At 36.8% G+C, this 16,887-nt stretch overlaps 1 protein-coding gene across 1 annotated transcript; it reads left to right on the top strand.

Annotated features, from left to right (window-relative positions):
• The first annotated feature begins 859 nt into the window (after nucleotides 1-859).
• Nucleotides 860-13,006, top strand: RRF (ribosome recycling factor, chloroplast precursor). The gene is made up of 11 exons (XM_088960754.1): nucleotides 860-1,302; nucleotides 1,812-1,965; nucleotides 2,103-2,178; nucleotides 2,316-2,411; nucleotides 3,311-3,408; nucleotides 3,962-4,073; nucleotides 6,659-6,700; nucleotides 11,099-11,155; nucleotides 11,271-11,321; nucleotides 11,459-11,515; nucleotides 12,768-13,006. The coding sequence occupies exons 1-11, from the start codon at nucleotides 1,215-1,217 to the stop codon at nucleotides 12,783-12,785; spliced, it is 849 nt and encodes a 282-aa protein (XP_088816880.1). The 5' UTR covers nucleotides 860-1,214; the 3' UTR covers nucleotides 12,786-13,006.
• The last annotated feature ends 3,881 nt before the right edge of the window (nucleotides 13,007-16,887 follow it).

The raw sequence follows: 16,887 nt of genomic DNA, 5'->3' as shown, positions 1-16,887 counted from the left end.
GAAGGTCAATTTAGACCCAATTCTAAATATGCAAATCTTGGATTCAGGCAATCCAATTTGAGGTTAAGTCCAAATTTATCAATCCAAGCCCAACTCAAGTTTAATCTATCACAATTTGGGGTAATTTTTTAGGCTTAGGTTGCATTAGGTAGGGCTTAGTTGGGCTTGATTGGGTTAGTTGGACTTAAAAGAATTTATGAATATATTTTTATATAATCATCTTTATATATGAATAAAAATGATTGAAAAATATGGGAAATTTTTATTTTTTATTATGTATATATAATTGGAAAAAGAATTTTTATATAAATAAATGGCACGCATATATGTATTTGTTTGAGTGGGCTCAGACTGGATTGGGTCGGGTTCAGTCTCCTGAAGGTGCTAACCCAAAATCAACCCAAATTTAAGTCAAACCTGAGTCTTCTGCCTAAGGCCAGCCCATACCTAAAAACTCAAAGCCCACTTTGTGCAAAATTAGGCTGAATTTGGGATCTGCCAACTACAAAACGCTCTGTTTTGTTTGATAGATATTTCCTACGTAATATTTATTCGAATAAATGTATTTCTTTTATTTTTTAAATAAATAAAAAATATCATTTTAATCATAAAAAATCATTATTACATAATCTCAGGCAATTTTATTTTTAGACATTATTCACCATATCATATCGTGATTTACAGCCTACTTACTATAAAACGCTGGCGACGTTCGTGTGCACGTAATATCACAGCAGCACATTGGGAACATCTCCCATGATAATAAATGGTATAATAAGATAATGTTCACAATGTGCGGCTGTAGATTTGTAGTAAGCACATTCGGCTATAGACACATTCCAAATTTCTTGCCTGCAGCATCCAGCATGGAGATACGATAAAAGAAAAAAAAAAAAAAAAAATGAACGACGGAGAGTGGAAGATGAGAACTGAAAAATATCCCTGTCGACAAGATAACCTTTTCTCTCCTCTTATCCAAATTTCTTGCCTCTGCGTGTTGACGTGTTGACGTGTTGACAGGCTGAGACTGAGCTTACCCAGTTGCCTTCCAAGTTCCAACTCTCTACCCTCTAGTCTCTAGTGTCTGGCCTTCTCTACTCTTGCATCGTTCATCTCCTTCTTCTTTCCCGACTTAACCAACAATTTTTTTTTTCACTGAAGAGTGCTCTTTTAGCGAAGTTCCATAGTTATCCCCTTCCGATTCTCCAGCTTTAATGGTGATGCCGTTCTCGTCCGCTGCTTCTGTACGGTCTCTCTATCAGACTAAATCACACACTACCAATGCTTCCCTAACTCTTCAAGGTCAGTAGCTTTTTATAAACCTTTTTACGTTTTGAATTTTATTTATTTGTTTGGTTTGGGAGCAGGGGAGGAGGTTAGGGGTTTAGGGTTTTGTTTCAAGATTCCAGCTCTCAAGTAATTGATGGAGTTCTGTTACTCTTTCCGTAATCGTAGTTATGGACTGTTCGGCTCCTTATTGAGACACGGAGTAATTGAATTGCAATCTGTTACCGATTCGCTATTGACCCGCCAGTTTTGCTTATATGAACTTGAAATTGGTTTTGTGTTATGGGATTTGGGAGTTCTAACGCCGAACCAACTTGTCTGAGTTAATTGAGGTCTCCCTAATTCCGTTAAAATTCGAATGTAAACGTGGAGTTTGAACGTGGAACTTGGAGTATGGTTAACCAATTCGGGCCATGCAAGTTCCAAATTACTCGGGCAGTCAGTATTGGAAAAACTTTGGCTGTTGCAAACCTGTTTTATGGCCATTGTCGATTGGATCCCTGTTTTATGGTGAATACTTTCAGGTTCTTACTGCAGAGAAACCAGTTGCAAGAAATGTCTTTCCACATGCACAAACGTGGCTTCATGGAGCTCAGCTGCAAATTACGTAAGCCTTCAAGTTGGCACCAGGAAATTTTCTGGCAAGCCCATTGTTGTAAAACTATCGGAACAGAAGAGGTAAGTCCATCTCCAGATCATTTTCTTTATTGTAGTTGTACTTGGGTCGTTATGCATGTAGATTTTTTTTTGTTTGCCAACCCTTTTTTGTGACTCCTTCCTGATGTGTTCGGTACCGCATTTTGTTACAATTTCAGATCCAGAGCAGGAGTTTTGAGGTGTGCCACCATTGAAGAAATTGAAGCTGAGAAATCTTTGATTGAGAAGGATGTTGTAAGTGTCCCTCATGGTTATAGTGCAGGCATGATATTGAAAAACATACTCTGTGTGGAGCATTGCCCCATACTTGTTATCGGATATTTGCAGTTATTATCACAAACACTGTACTCCATGATTTGATTGTTCTGCAGAAGCAAAGGATGGAAAAGACTATTGAAACAGTTAGAGGAAATTTTAATGCAGTAAGGACTGGAAGAGCAAACCCAGCCATGCTTGATAGAGTTGAGGTATTAAGTTCGTTTAACGTCTTCATTGTTCCCTTTGTAATGAGTAATTTACTTGTTTTTATCAAATGATTAATTACATAATTAGGGAATGTATGATAACTAGTGGTTGTTTTCCAATTGATTCTAACTCAGACATACCCGAAGGCTGCAAAAAGTATGGAACATGAAAAAATATGAATTTGAACTCAGAAAAATGCAATACTGGCATGTAAAATGATGTTGTTCGGGTCTATCTTGATCTAAAGTCCATTTGAATCTGCCCTTTATTAATACAAAGGACATGAAAATTGCAGTCTTCATAGTCAATAATGAAGAATGGAAACGAATCAGCCATAAAATTTGAAGAAGTAAATGCAAAAGCACAAGCCAAGGATGATAGTTTTATGTCTAGGTTGTTTGGGATATAAATCAACATTATGATGCTAAGTCCACCATGGTTTGCTCACTTGGTCTGCAAATTTCATGTTTCTCAGGTAATAAATAAATACTTTTTTTTGTGAATATACCAAACCTTTAGATAAGAATACCGAGCTGCTTTAGTTTGCTTTACACTGAACCTTGTTTTGGAAAAAAAAATCTGTTTGATGAATAATTCTAACCCAAGCAAAAAAAAGACTGTGCATCACCTGGCTGGTTTCTGTGTTTCGATGAATTGGCATTGAATATGATGTTAAATAAGTTTGTCGGTTGTACCTATGATGTTTAGACTTTAGAGTTTAAACAATTAAGTCTATATAGGACTTGAACATACAAGGTATGACCTTTTTGCTAATAACACAATACACTAACTAATTGAGCTAATAGCCTTTTGTATATATTGTATATTAATTTTTTCATCTTTTCAAAAGTGGTGCTTCATTTTGTTCAGGCCCTCATCTTGTGAGACACTAATATTTCAGGTTGAGTACTATGGAACTCCTGTCAGCTTGAAGAGCATTGCACAAATAAGTACTCCAGATGCAAGTTCTCTTCTGATTCAGCCATATGATAAATCGAGGTACAGTTTCATAAAATGATTTATATGAAGAAACTTTATAGTATTGGGAAATTAAGAGGTCCAACCTAACCATTTCTTTGTGGTTGATATGATTGCACATGCAAAGAGGTTAGGGACCTACTGTTCATTGAGTTCAACCTTATTGATCCAGTGGTGGAAATGTCAACCCAATAGGTTAGCTACAGGTTGTGAAAACTTGATAAGGATATTTCCTTTGACTATACAAGTAGGAACATATTGGAAGAAGACCCTCCAATTAATCTTAATTGTTTAATGCATCAACTGCTACCAAATCTCCCATATGTGCCACGTATATTATTCTAATATTAGAGGCTGGTATGGTATTAGTGATGCCCATGTATTTTTCTATATATTTCACTGTTATGTAATTTTATCTATGTTTAGGCTTGTTAAATCCTGTCTTTATTTCCTTTAAAGGTGAGTATCTCCAAAAAAGTAACCTTGTCTTTGTACCAATCAAATAGTAGACTTTGTTTTTGTCTTTCTTTATGTTTATCCTTTATTCTTTTTCGTAATTGCAACTTTCTTGCAGCTTAAAAGTTATTGAGAAGGCCATTGTCAATTCCGATCTTCGTTTAACTCCAAACAATGATGGAGAAGTGATACGTCTTTCCGTTCCACAATTGACATCTGATAGGAGGAAGGTAATTTATTTTATCCCATGTTTCAATAGTATTTTATGCAATATACCAAATTTCCTTTATTGGCCTTTAAACCTTTTTTTGGTACATATAGGAAAGCACTACAAGAGAAAAAGAAAAGAAAGAAAAAAGCATCATTCTTACTGTCTGCAACACAATCTGATGAGCCATCCTTGCAGCAATGAATTATGCCACGTTGATCGTAGTTCTTCCTATCAAGCTTGAAATCACACGAGCAATCTTCCCCTGCGAAATACAAATTCCTTACTATGCACCCAATTGCACAGTCTCCGTTTCCTTGCCTTGACTTGAGGCATCAAAGATTATCTTTAACCAGCCCTCTCTAGGTGGAGTCCATCCTGTCCATAATTTTTCTTTTGGTCTCTTTCCTCTTCTGTTTCCATTTACTGACTCTAATATATTCTTTAAATAATCTCTCCGGCCTCTGTAGAATAAGCCCAGCATTGCCATCCTTGTTAGAGAAAATTATTTCATTTCTTTGTTTTCAGATGCTCCAGAGCAGGAAACTGACTCTTTCCCATCCTGAGTTTATTACATTTTCCCTTGTGTCCTTGATTCCTCTTGTTAACCACTGTTCAAGATCTTCCTTATCCGTTCTGGGGCCCAAGTTCGGACCTTCTATACTCCCCCAAACTTGCTTTGCCAGCTGGCATCTCAGGAAAATATGATTTCCATCTTCTCTTTCTCCACAGTGGCCACAATCTGGATCGATTTGAAAGCCTCTGTTAGAGTTATATGTATGCCACTCAAAAAGAGATTATAACAAATAACTATAATATTCTTGTTCCCATGATTTTCAATTTCTTCCTTGTGCTAAAGTGGGAGTATTTTGGGATGTTTTCCTCCAAGATATGGAAAATCTAAAGAAATTAGGGAAAATATTGAAAACATGAAATTCGTTAATAAAAATATATGTATTGTTAGAAGAAGGATATTTGTGCATTGAAAACTCAAATAACCATAGCAAATAACTGCATATACCAAACAAGAGAAGATTAAGAGATTTGAATAAGCATCTTTTGCTATCTCCCTTTTAGTCTTTTAGCTATCTTATTGTCATTAACTTACCATTTTGACTTCCATCTTTTTTGGTACTATATGTTTTGGTTAGATCGAGTATCTTCCTTTTATTTTTTTTATTGTAATTGAGAATCCTCTTTTATAGTTATGTTGTTTTTTCTTTTTCTTTTTTTTTTTTTTGAATCACAATGACTTAGTAAATGAACCATATCATAGAATCACCATTTATTCTTTCAGGAAAAGATTTTCAAAAACTTTTGATGATTTTATTGAAATATTGGAAAGTTTCAATAACATTCCAAACTTTCAGATCTTAGATGTATGATTTATCAATAAAATTTATCACTGATATAAAGACAATTCTTCAGAGATAAGAGGGAAAAGAAAGATTCTTGGAATATTGTGTATTCCTCTAGCTAAATGGAGAGATTTCAGGGATATTTCACCAAGTCTGACCAGTATTTTGAATCATGCTTGCACCATCATCCACATGTCCTAAAGCAACTAATTTAACACTGATCTTGATCTCACCCTTCTTACCCATTTGTTTCGTTTCTATCATGGCCCATTGCCTTAATGTACCTTCACCCTTGATAATGCCCTGAAATATGTTACATGCAGAATGGAAATCTTATTTATACCTTTTGTCCCCAAAACCCCTACACATCACACTTATTTTCTTTTGAGAAGAATGCTCACTTTGTTTTTCTATATTTTGTCCTATTATCTAGCATTATTTCACAATTTTCATATATTGCCTATTATTTCATTCATTTTAATTTTACATGCATCTTTTAATTTTCTATATAATAACTACAAAGATTGCTTTAATATGAAAAAGAAAGCATATTAAGATGCCTTTTTTTTATTTTTTAAAATCTGATACGTCACTCCAACTAAACTTGGAATAACAAAATTCTTTCATTGAATCACTGTATTGGAAGTTTCAAGGCCTAATAGGTTGTACCTTTCTTCTCACATTTGCAGTATGTGGTTCACTTGAGCATGGGAATAGAAAAAGAATAAATAGGTTATGTATTTGTAAAATAACTAGATTAATGTAGATCTATATATATTAGCCAAAAAGTTACACTAAAAGGTAAAAGCAAGAGAAGAGATTTAGGCTGTGTTTGTTTCTATCTAAAATGGATGTATAATATTTTAAACTGAGATATTTTTTCTATTATTTATGCGCTTTTTATGGCAGAAACTTTGTTTTCTACCTCTTCTGATTTATTTTGATGTAAATGGCAAGGAAAATGTATTTTTCATTGTAATCAGGGAAGACAAAAGCTCAAATATTTCAGAGCCTGAAAAAAATTTCATCTACTTTATGTTGACACAATAGCTGGCTTGAGATTAAAGGTTGACAATCTAAATGCTAAACCTTGATGAAATTTTGACACATTGGACCATAGTACCTCATTAAATGATCAAGAAAACAAATGTGAATACATAGTAAAAGGAGATGAAGAAGAAGCCAAGCTCCTTTGGATATGCTGGTAAATTTCTCATTGCTAATTCCTTTCTTCTGTTGCTGAACCCAGGAGTTATTGAAAATTGTGGCTAAACAAGCTGAGGAAGGGAAGGTATGCTTCATTCTGGATCTTAAACATACATGGATGGTGAAAATGTGTATGTCTTGTTTCTTAATTTTGTTTTGGAATACTAGCACCAAGATGGAGAGAATTGGAAAAAAAGCATCTGCTTAACACACATTGTGCACCCAGATTTTTTTTTGATGGATTAGTGCACCTACTTTGGGGAACCTGATTGATCCTAAACTTCTGAATGCTATATCCAAAGAAAATTTTATACTTGGCTACTGTTCCCAATTAAAAAAATTATACTTGGCTTAGAGCATCTAATAAACTGGTCAGGTTTTGGCTTAGGACTGGAGGTTTTCCATTGTTTGGTTTGAACTTCTGACATGTAATATGTACAAAATCTGAAGTCTCAAGCTGTTCTGAATGCTGGATTTGGCTGGTTAGGGGTAAGTTTTGAAAAGGCAAATGAAAAAGTTGATGATTCAAGAGATGATGAATGCATGATTAGATCCTAGGCCCAAGGTTTGACATCCTGCAGACTTTTCACTGCCAACTAAGAGTCTAAGCTCTGTTTCCTGTCCAACAGTATGTAATTACTCTAATTGGCAAAAGTAAGGTACCGCTTGATGGATTAAAGAATTCTGCATGATGTTTTCATTGTCATTGGTATTAAAGGCTCCTCTAGCTACATTAGTGCTGTAAATTGTGAAACCTCACATGGTCAATGAGCTTGCTAAATTGATAGAGAACATTAATTATAGTTGCAAAGGGTTAGAGAACCATTGCAAGGAATTTCTATTAGCAATTTTTTTATATTTGAAATGGTGTAGCTTCCTTATTTATATTTGCTATCAATCGAGGGAAAAGGCTAATGTTTCTTATTAATCAGTACAAGGGCCAATTCACCTTTAAAAGCATATTACATTATGTAAGTCACTAAGTTGCGTATTTTCCTATTTGCATTTCACTACTTGTCAGGATGGAAAAGCTACTTATAAGCACAATTTCTCAGAAGAGTATTGTTATGTCCCAGAAACTTTACGCACAATTTTCAGACTCAGCAGAATTCACACAACTCGAACATCAACAAAGAAATTGGTATTCATTCAGATGAAAAGAAGAACATTAACAGTTGGTCAGTTCTTCGAGAGACCGTCGGCTCTCCCAATCGCTCACAGTATTCTTCACTCAACAAAAGCCTATCTCCCCCATCCCCCAAAGCCCTTTCTTATACTCTTCTCACAGCATAACTGACTCCCTCAATAAATGCCCAACTGGCCAAGTTATAAATGCCCATACTCTTCTTATTCCTAACTGACATAGCTATAAATGCCTCAAGACTCTCCTTATTCCCTCCAGCTATAATTGCCCCCATGTTCAATTATTTCCCCCCTTAGCCGAAAGTTGACCTTTCCCCTTCCTAGCATATGTAAAGTTAATCGGGGGCCTATCATTACCCGCCGCCCAAAGTCTAACCTTATTCTCAAGGTTAAAATGAGGAAATTGGTCTAGAAGTAAGTCAAAAGGATCCCACAAATCTTCAAAATCAGGCAGGTCCTGCTAATGGATGAGCACTTCCAAACCAGTAACTCTAGGCATAGTGGATGGACGCACACCGCCCACAGCAGCATGTTCCACAAGCATCTCCATATCAGCTGACAGAGTGGAAGGAATCACAAGAGAAGAGATATGGTTGCCAATTGCCTTCTACTACGACCTCGAATTGTTGACGACAAACTAAATTTAACATTCTGTAGAAATCTATCTGCAAGTTCCCCAAGTTCAGCAACCACAAACACATCATTCTGCCAACTCATGATTAAACCAACTGAATCATTTTGAAGAGCCAAATGAATAATGCCCACCTGGGGCAAGTTTTGTAGCTTCTTATGCAATGATCTGACAGGAGAGTTAAGCTGTCGAGGTCCTGAGGGAGATTTTGGTGGTGAGGAAGGTCCCTTTCCACTTTGAAAACCATCCAAACTCAGTGGTGGGACTAAATCAATTCGGCTAATCCTTGGAGGACCAACTTTAGGACTGTATAAAAGCGGGGTTGATGGGAAGCTTCCAGTGAACAAAGGTGATGTGAAAGGAGTTGGAAATGTTGTTGCTGGCACTGCCTTTGAGAATCCTGATACTTTGCTCACAAGAGACAATCTTATACCATCGCGTGCACAAAATGCTTCCAGAGACCGAACATGGTGGACAATTCTTCCTGAATTAGGACTATGAGAGGCTTCTGCAAGAAGTATCATACGCCTCCAGCCTAAAGAAGGCTTGTTCTCATCTAGCACTGCATTTGAAGCTTTTATTTTAGGAATTTGCTGTGGCTTAAACTTCTCTAACAATTTCTCTTCATTTTGGTATGGTAAAACCAATCTTTCACATAGACTTTTAAAGGCCTGGGAGTTACTTTGTATGTACCCATCAGTTCCAGCTTCTAGTTTCAACCAAACTGCAGGATCTGTCTCATCTAGTTTCATACCACAACGTTCATCAATTGGATTGAATCTATAATATTGTATTTCAGGAAGCATTGGCAGTAGTGTTCATTTCTTCTTCCACTTGCTCCACTGAGCATGCACTCTCAATCAAAACGTGTCCAGTATCCAGATAATGCCACCCACCTTTTCAAGGCTTTGTTGGGACAGAACCACATCCAATGGATACCAAATAGTCAATTCTTGTATCGGGCCATAGAAGTTGTGCATCTCTAATGGCGAAAATAGTGGGATTATGTGCTACAATTGCACCATCTTGCCAGCGGCTTACATCATCAGAGAAATCATCAAGGTAATACGGAGCAGCAGATGATGCTTTTATAGCCTGCCATATTTGATACCTACAACTTCCAATGAAAGCATTGTGCTTCAACCCAACTTGAGCTCCAGAGGGGGATGTTGTGGGCCAATGAGGAAATGAACCTGATTGATAAGCCCAAAGGGCCTAATTCTTATCCTCAATCTTTTGGGCCGCAACCATTTTCCTGATCAACCCAACGGGTTCCATCTGTCGGAGTTCGGCCTGGATATCTGGGCGCAACCCATTAACAAATGTTGCTTCAAGGACTGATTCTGGTAGGTCATGCAAGGGAGCGGAGAGCACCTCGAATTGGCAAGGATACTCCTTAACAGTGGAAGACTGATGTAACGAGAATATCTGCTCCTATAAATTACCCTCCTGAGTCGATCGAAAACATTCAAGGAGGAGCTCTTTGAATTCTGTCCAACCACGAAAAGGTCGCCGACCATCTTCCCAGTAATACCACGCCAATGCATCACCCTCTAAACAGACCACGGCCGCACGCAAACGCTTTGCCGGAAGCAAGCCATTAATCTCAAAATAGCGCTCCGCGCAAAAAAGCCAGCCGTCTGGATTTTCTCCATAAAAAATCGGTAACTCCAACTTTCGAGGAAGTGAATCAGAAGTATGTTCCGACACCGACATTGAAGAAGACGTCGAAAAAGCTGCACTCTTCCCTTTGTCAGTTGCACGACTCGATGTAACTAAAGGAGGAGCAGTGTCAGTTGTAGACAAAGGAGCTGAAAAGGTGTTGCTCAAGCAACAGATCAAAACGTCTCACCAGCTACACCTCCTTCTAGAGACGAGATCTTCGAAAGTCCAACTGCTACCTTTTCTGGATCGAGACGCTGAATCTCGTTGCGTAAGCTATCCATCTCCCCACGAAATTCAGAATGTAGAGAAGTCAAACATTCTTCAAAACCCTCCACCTGCGATGCCACTTCCTTAGCTGTCACCATGGCTGAGGAAAGACAGGCTCTGATACCACTATGTCCCAGAAACTTTACACACAATTTTCAGACTCACAGCAGAATTCACACAACTCAAACATCAACAAAGAAACTGGTATTCATTCAGATGAAAAGAAGAACATTAACAGTTGGTCGGTTCTTCGAGAGACCGCCGGCTCTCCCAATCACTCACAGTATTCTTCACTCAACAAAAGCCTATCTCCCCCATCCCCCAAAGCCCCTTTTTATACTCTTCTCACAGCATAACTGACTCCCTCAATAAATGCCCAGCTGGCCAAGTTATAAATGCCCATACTCTTCTTATTCCTAACTGGCATAGCTATAAATGCCTCAAGACTCTCCTTATTCCCTCCAGCTATAATTGCCCCCATGTTCAATTATTTCCCCCCTTAGCCAAAAGCTGACCTTTCCCCTTCCTGGCATACGTAAAGTTAATTGGGGGCCTATCAAATATCCAACTTGCATTAACAACTCATTTAAAATATTTCCCCTGAATTGTGATGTAGTGATGGTGAAACTATGAAAAGGAGGCTTGATATGGAGAGTAATGCCTAGGGAATCTGATTATTTTCTGTTATATAGTTATTCATTTGCTAAATGTTATTTTTCCTCATCAGAGATGTTTTTCTCAAACTTTTTTAAAACCTCAGAGATCTATCATTTACAGGTGGCATTAAGGAATATAAGAAGAGATGCCATAAAATCCTATGAGAAACTTGAGAAGGTTTGTGTCTCTCATCTGTCAATAATTTTCTTTTCTTTTTCCATATTTCATAGGGTGTTCTTTTGCTTTCTAATTGTTTATCAGATTCTGTCCTCCGATGTTCTCTGTTTTGCAGGAGAAAAAGCTTTCTGAAGACAATGTTAAAGATTTGTCAAGTGATTTGCAGGTATTGAATAATTTGCTTGTTCTCTATCCTGCATGTCATTTTTCTGTGGTCATCTTAATCCATATCCTTTCTTTTTCTTCTACTTGTTCGTCAAAATAATTTCTTGAAAATGACCAAGTATTGCCCCTTCATTGCAGAAAGTCACAGATGAGTATATGAAGAAGATTGATTCTGTGTACAAACAAAAGGAGAAGGTATATTAGTACTTCAATTCTATAGATTGATAACACAGATGTGATATTTCTTACAGGATCTTTCTATCTATTTGTCTATACGAGCATACCTAACGAGACTCGTGCACTGGGCTGCCCTTTTAATTTATACCCAAGGAGGTTGGGACTTGGGGCCAATTGCTGAATACTGGGCCCTAGCTAGGAGGGCTCCTGCTTTAAAATCATTGTTGTTGTCGTTACTTATTTCAGACAGTAAAAATGAAAGTAAAGAAAAATGAAGGCCTAAATAAAATTCCGTTAGGTAAGATGGTTACAGTCAATCAATTCGCCTTGTTTTTAGTTACCTCTTAGCTGAGATGCACTGGATGGTTAACCTTGAACCCTCCACATGTGTGCCACATTTTGCACTAGAGGAATTTGAGGATGACTTCCCATGCATCACCTTGTTCTTTTCTGTGACTATTTTAACAACCAAAGCTCAGTGATCAGCTGAGGTGATGTTTTCATGATGTATGATTGTTTATTGTTTTAATTGCTTCAAGATCAATGTTTTTTGCAATTTTTCTTGAAAGTTTCTGAGGCTGAATGGAAGAAGCTTCTTTTGACTTTCTTGGGCATAACTTATATTTGCACAGTTTGTGAAACCAATAGGTCCGCTTCTCAATTTATAGTTATGATCAATGAGCAGTGCACTCCTTGTAAATGTGATGTAGATGGATTTGGACCCCGAACTTTCTTAATGCTGTCAATGTGCTTTTTATTCGGAGATATGATGTAATCAAATGTCTCATTACTGTTGATATATTGTCTTCTTTTAGACTCAGAAATAGCCCACAAAATGGTCTGCACCCTCTGGATTTTTTTTTTCTTGTGCCTAGAAATAATAGGTTGCACTGATTGGGTGGTGGGTTCTTCTTGATGGCCTTTGAGGTGATGTTTGGATACTTTTGTAAAAAGACCTAACGTATACAACGTTTTAACTTTTTTGCTCCTTTGGTGTGACATAAAAGGCCCAAAAGATATGAACATGTATTAGAAGCACTAGCAACCATTAAGAATGAGAATGGTGTGTGTGTGTGTGTGTGGATAAGGCCTAGGGAAGAAATCAAAGTCCTGATTACTGCTTGATGCACGTCCTGTTTTCAATTTTTGAATTGTAGATCTGTAGTTACATTATCAAATCATGCTCTTCATAGTTCAAGTGCTCGATAAGTGCAGTATATTCAATTTTCTTAATGTTTTACATTTATCTATGGATATGGTTGGTTTTCAGGAGTTGCTGACCGTCTGAAATCTTCATGGGCATAAGTGTAAATCCCTGGAATCCCCCTTTTGAGTTTTGACTTTTGAGTCTTTTGACTATCATTTAGCATCAGTCCATTCTTTTCTCATTGCTTTTATTGGATGGATGCACTTTAAACTCATCAAATTTTGTAAGAAAGCAAAGGTGGTTCATTGTCAGTTGTATTAAAACAAAGTAGAAATTCTTGATGAAGAGTAGAATATTTTCTCCTTCCGCTTGCACTTGGAATGGTTGACCTATCTGTTCATTTTCTACAGTGACGTATCTAGAGAATAAAATATCATATGCTGAACCTCTGAAGTCTAAAGGCATGATTTTGCTGCAATAGTTTTCCATACAAGAGCTACAGTCTTAACTTTGGAGTTCTTAGTCACTGTTATGAAAGTTCCCATTGTTCCACTCAAGGACAAGCCTCATTCTGTCTACTTGGAAAAGGACATCTAGTGTTCATTAAAGTCTGAAAGATTGCCCTATCATCGCTCTGTGGAGAACTACTGTGCGTCTGCAATGAATTATGAATCTTCTAGGTAGGCAAATGGGTGGGTCCCTGCTCTTCTGATTAGGGTCATTGGATGGTTTTGATAAAGCTGACCATTGCCTTTAGTGATACATCTGTATCGAACTTGTAGTTATTGCTGAATGCGCTTGTCTGAAAACCTGTCACAAACACACCCACAAGCTTCAAAAGGGTAAAAGTTTACCTTACATGGGTCGTTTTATAGCAGCCCAAAATCATTAGTCGCAGGGGGTTAGATCCCAATCGAATGGTTTGATTTCTTCTCGTTTTTCACCCATCCAAAAGAAACCCTGTACCACTAATACACTATACCTGTGAGGCAACACAGAAACCTCTTTATTCAAAAACCAAAACTAGTGTGAAGGAAGAATGCTTTAATGAAATGAAACTGTTAAAAAAATGTCTACTCCGTAAATGGTCGGTTCAGACATAATTTGGTGAACATGGGCTTCAGTGGTATGTTGTGCAATAACCATCCAGGTCGATAGGGTCCACTTGTAAAAAAGGGGGAACCATTAAATAATGTTCATCATGGGTTAACGGCTTCTTATCATCATATCACGTGTACAAGTAGATATCCCCAAGCTGGGCTTGGCCTGTTGGGCTGTGGTTGGCCCAGCGTGAAGGCGGGCTGAGCCTTGTGGTATGGTACCAATCATTTAATCAGGTGGGGCGGGAACCATTAAATGGGGGACCAATCTCTAAAAGTTTATGTCCTCTATAGAGCCCAGAGGGTTTCCAGTGATCCAAGTAGATATGGATTATGGACCCCACTCCTTCCCTTTGGATCCTTTCTCTTAGGCTTGCACATGTAAGAACCCCACAAAACCATGAACTATTGCCCTCCCGGAGAGTAGGGAGAGGGGGTGGTTGGGGTGGGTAGCACATAGCATTAGCTACATGGTTGATTACGTCCGCATACATCAAAGATATATCATCCATTGGCCTGTATAAATTATCTTTACCAATATAATCATGGTTCAAGGTAGAATGGGCTGGGTAGCCGGACGGGCCAGCCCGGCCTGGCCCAACACTATTACATATAATAAAAAAGTATTTATGTTATATATAATATATATTTGTTTCTTAAGTTATTAATAAATATTATTATTAGGAAATACAAATTATTTTATTAATTTATTAAATTATTACTAAACTAATACAATATTAGTTTATAAAAGTACACTTAAAAATAAGACATTGTGTACAGATTGGGCTTTGGGCTTTGGGCTTTATATAAGGGCTGGGCTCATGCTCAAGATCTAGGCCCAATGGTTGGGCTGGACTCGGGCTCAGGTCTGCATTTTCTGTTGATAAAGAGGTGAAGCCTGGCCTGGCCCATGAACAGGTCTAGTTCAAAGTATCAATTTTCACAAAATGCAAAAATGGGTAAAATATAGTGAACTACACTTCAAAGGTAGTGACACTTGGGTACTTGACTCCCGAGAAAGAGTTACCCTGTACTTTTATATTCCAAACTCTATTTTCATGAAACCATTTTGCCCTTTTCTTTTATTGCATCTTTAAAAGCTAAGTTTGAACCCTACCTCTTTCAACTCTCATTCCTCTCTCTGTTACAAAAAGGAAAAAAAAAAAAAAAAAAAAAAAGATAGAAAAAGTTCAAAGCATAGGGTTCTAAAAGGGCAAAATGATCTCATAAAAGTTCAAAACTGCTGAAATATTAACTGTGGGTGTAGAGTGTTGGAATCTAAAAGTACAAGGTAATTCTCTATCACAAATGAAAGCTTTGGGATTTAAGTGACACTACCCCCAAAGTACAACATGACAAGTCTTTGTATTTTACCCACCTTTAAAGGCCGATATATAGGAGTATCAATGTATTAAAAAATCCGATTTCAAATTCAAGATTCAACATAATCAAATCGAATTCAGATATGACCTGATTCAATTCGATAAATATTCAAATTCGATCAATTATTTAATTTTTATATAATATATATATATAATTTTTAAATGCTTTATATAATATATATAATTAAATTATATAAATAGTTTATATATTTATATAAATAAAATATTTATTAATTTCCTAAAAATAATTAATTGGTCGAATTTGTATCCAAATATTTAATCAAATTCGAATTTGAACATTAATTCCCAATATCCATTAGATATCAAATCGAATTCAGATATTGAATTTTCTGATCAGATTCGAATTCAGATATTACCTGGATCAATTCAAATTTGATCCGTTTACGCCCCTACTGATATAGTATTTTTCTATTAGTATCATTTCAGTCTAATGTTTCAAGGTCAAGCATGTTAGAAGGGGTTTTATGCATGGTTTTTTGAACCGTTGTTGACCTGGATGGTCAGACCATTCAGCCTGGAAACCATCCAACTGCTTCTATTTCACCCTTAATCCGTATCTTGGCAAAAAACCATTGACTTGGTCAATAGCATATTGACCCGGGATGTCGAACCATTGACCCATTCAACTCAGACAACAGTTTTGGCCCTTTTTTTATTTTAATTATTTTTATTTTTAAATTAAAATGAGCCATCCATTCAAAATGGACATAAAAACCGCTGACCCAGAAATCGGTGGCCAAAACAGTTCCGATTCCGGGTCAATTTTTAAAACATTGATTTTATGTTTAAACATAGAAACACCATCTAACTCCCTATAAACAGCATTTCGACGGATTTAAAAATTGATACAGATAACACAATAAGCGCCGATACATTATAATATTTCGAACCTTGTATATAACACCGAGGATTGCCATTGGCTTCACCTCCAGACCACCATGCAAATGAAATTTGTATATTTATTTTTCTCTCTCCACAGTCCACTCTATTCATCTCTGTTCTCTTTTAGGTGCCGCTCATCTAATATAACATAAAAGATATGTTAATGATCTTATTTTTATAAACTATTTTTCAAAGTATCGATAGATCCATAAACTATTGAAAGTGAAATCCTGTACTTGTCAAAGTATAGAAAGCTGCTTTAGTAAAGGATAGGGCCAGACCGCTCATCCAATTTTTAAAAGGTGTTTTGTATGTATTATGCGATCAAAGAATAAACCTAAAAGGGTTTTGGCTTATTAAACGTGTACTGATTAGAAAACCATTTTTCCAAACTCACTAAACCCTAACACGTCGTACTTGGACTTGATTATAAAACAAAATACTTTTTTTAAATCCCCCCAATATTTGATTGGACAGAGGAGAGGAGAGTTGGTTCTAGCAGCAGCCATTGGATCAGAATCTTTTATCTCTTTCTCTTTGTAGTTGAGATGAATAAAGTGTTTTTTCTGCGTTTCTTATCTCTGCCCAAAGCAAAAGATTCTGATCCAATGCTTCTAGTAAAAAGAGTTGGTCTAGGTGCTAGGCTGCTAGCTAGTTCGAATATTGCACAGACCATGAGGTTCCATTATTTTTCAAAATATCAGGCCTGGGGGCCCACGGCCCACCTTCGAAATATTTTTAATGTAATTTCCTGTTTATAAGTCAACATGGTTGTAAGATCACAACCATTAGATTGAGACATTTCGATATTCAATGCCACAAATGGATGGTTAGGATGATGAAATATCATCTACTTTT

This window comes from Nelumbo lutea, chromosome 1 (assembly GCF_056320005.1).
Source record: "Nelumbo lutea isolate HS-2025 chromosome 1, American lotus-T2T, whole genome shotgun sequence".
NCBI classification, from domain to species: Eukaryota; Viridiplantae; Streptophyta; class Magnoliopsida; order Proteales; family Nelumbonaceae; genus Nelumbo; species Nelumbo lutea.
Note: the sequence above shows the minus strand (reverse complement) of the source record. Positions and strands in the feature narration are given on the sequence as shown.

Coding starts and splice junctions, on each gene's coding strand:
- RRF (XM_088960754.1), top strand. CDS start 1,215: ATGGTGATGCCGTTCTCGTCCGCTGCTTCTGTACGGTCTCTCTATCAG. Junction 1,303..1,811: donor TGCTTCCCTAACTCTTCAAG/GTCAGTAGCTTT, acceptor GAATACTTTCAG/GTTCTTACTGCAGAGAAACC. Junction 2,412..3,310: donor CCATGCTTGATAGAGTTGAG/GTATTAAGTTCG, acceptor CTAATATTTCAG/GTTGAGTACTATGGAACTCC.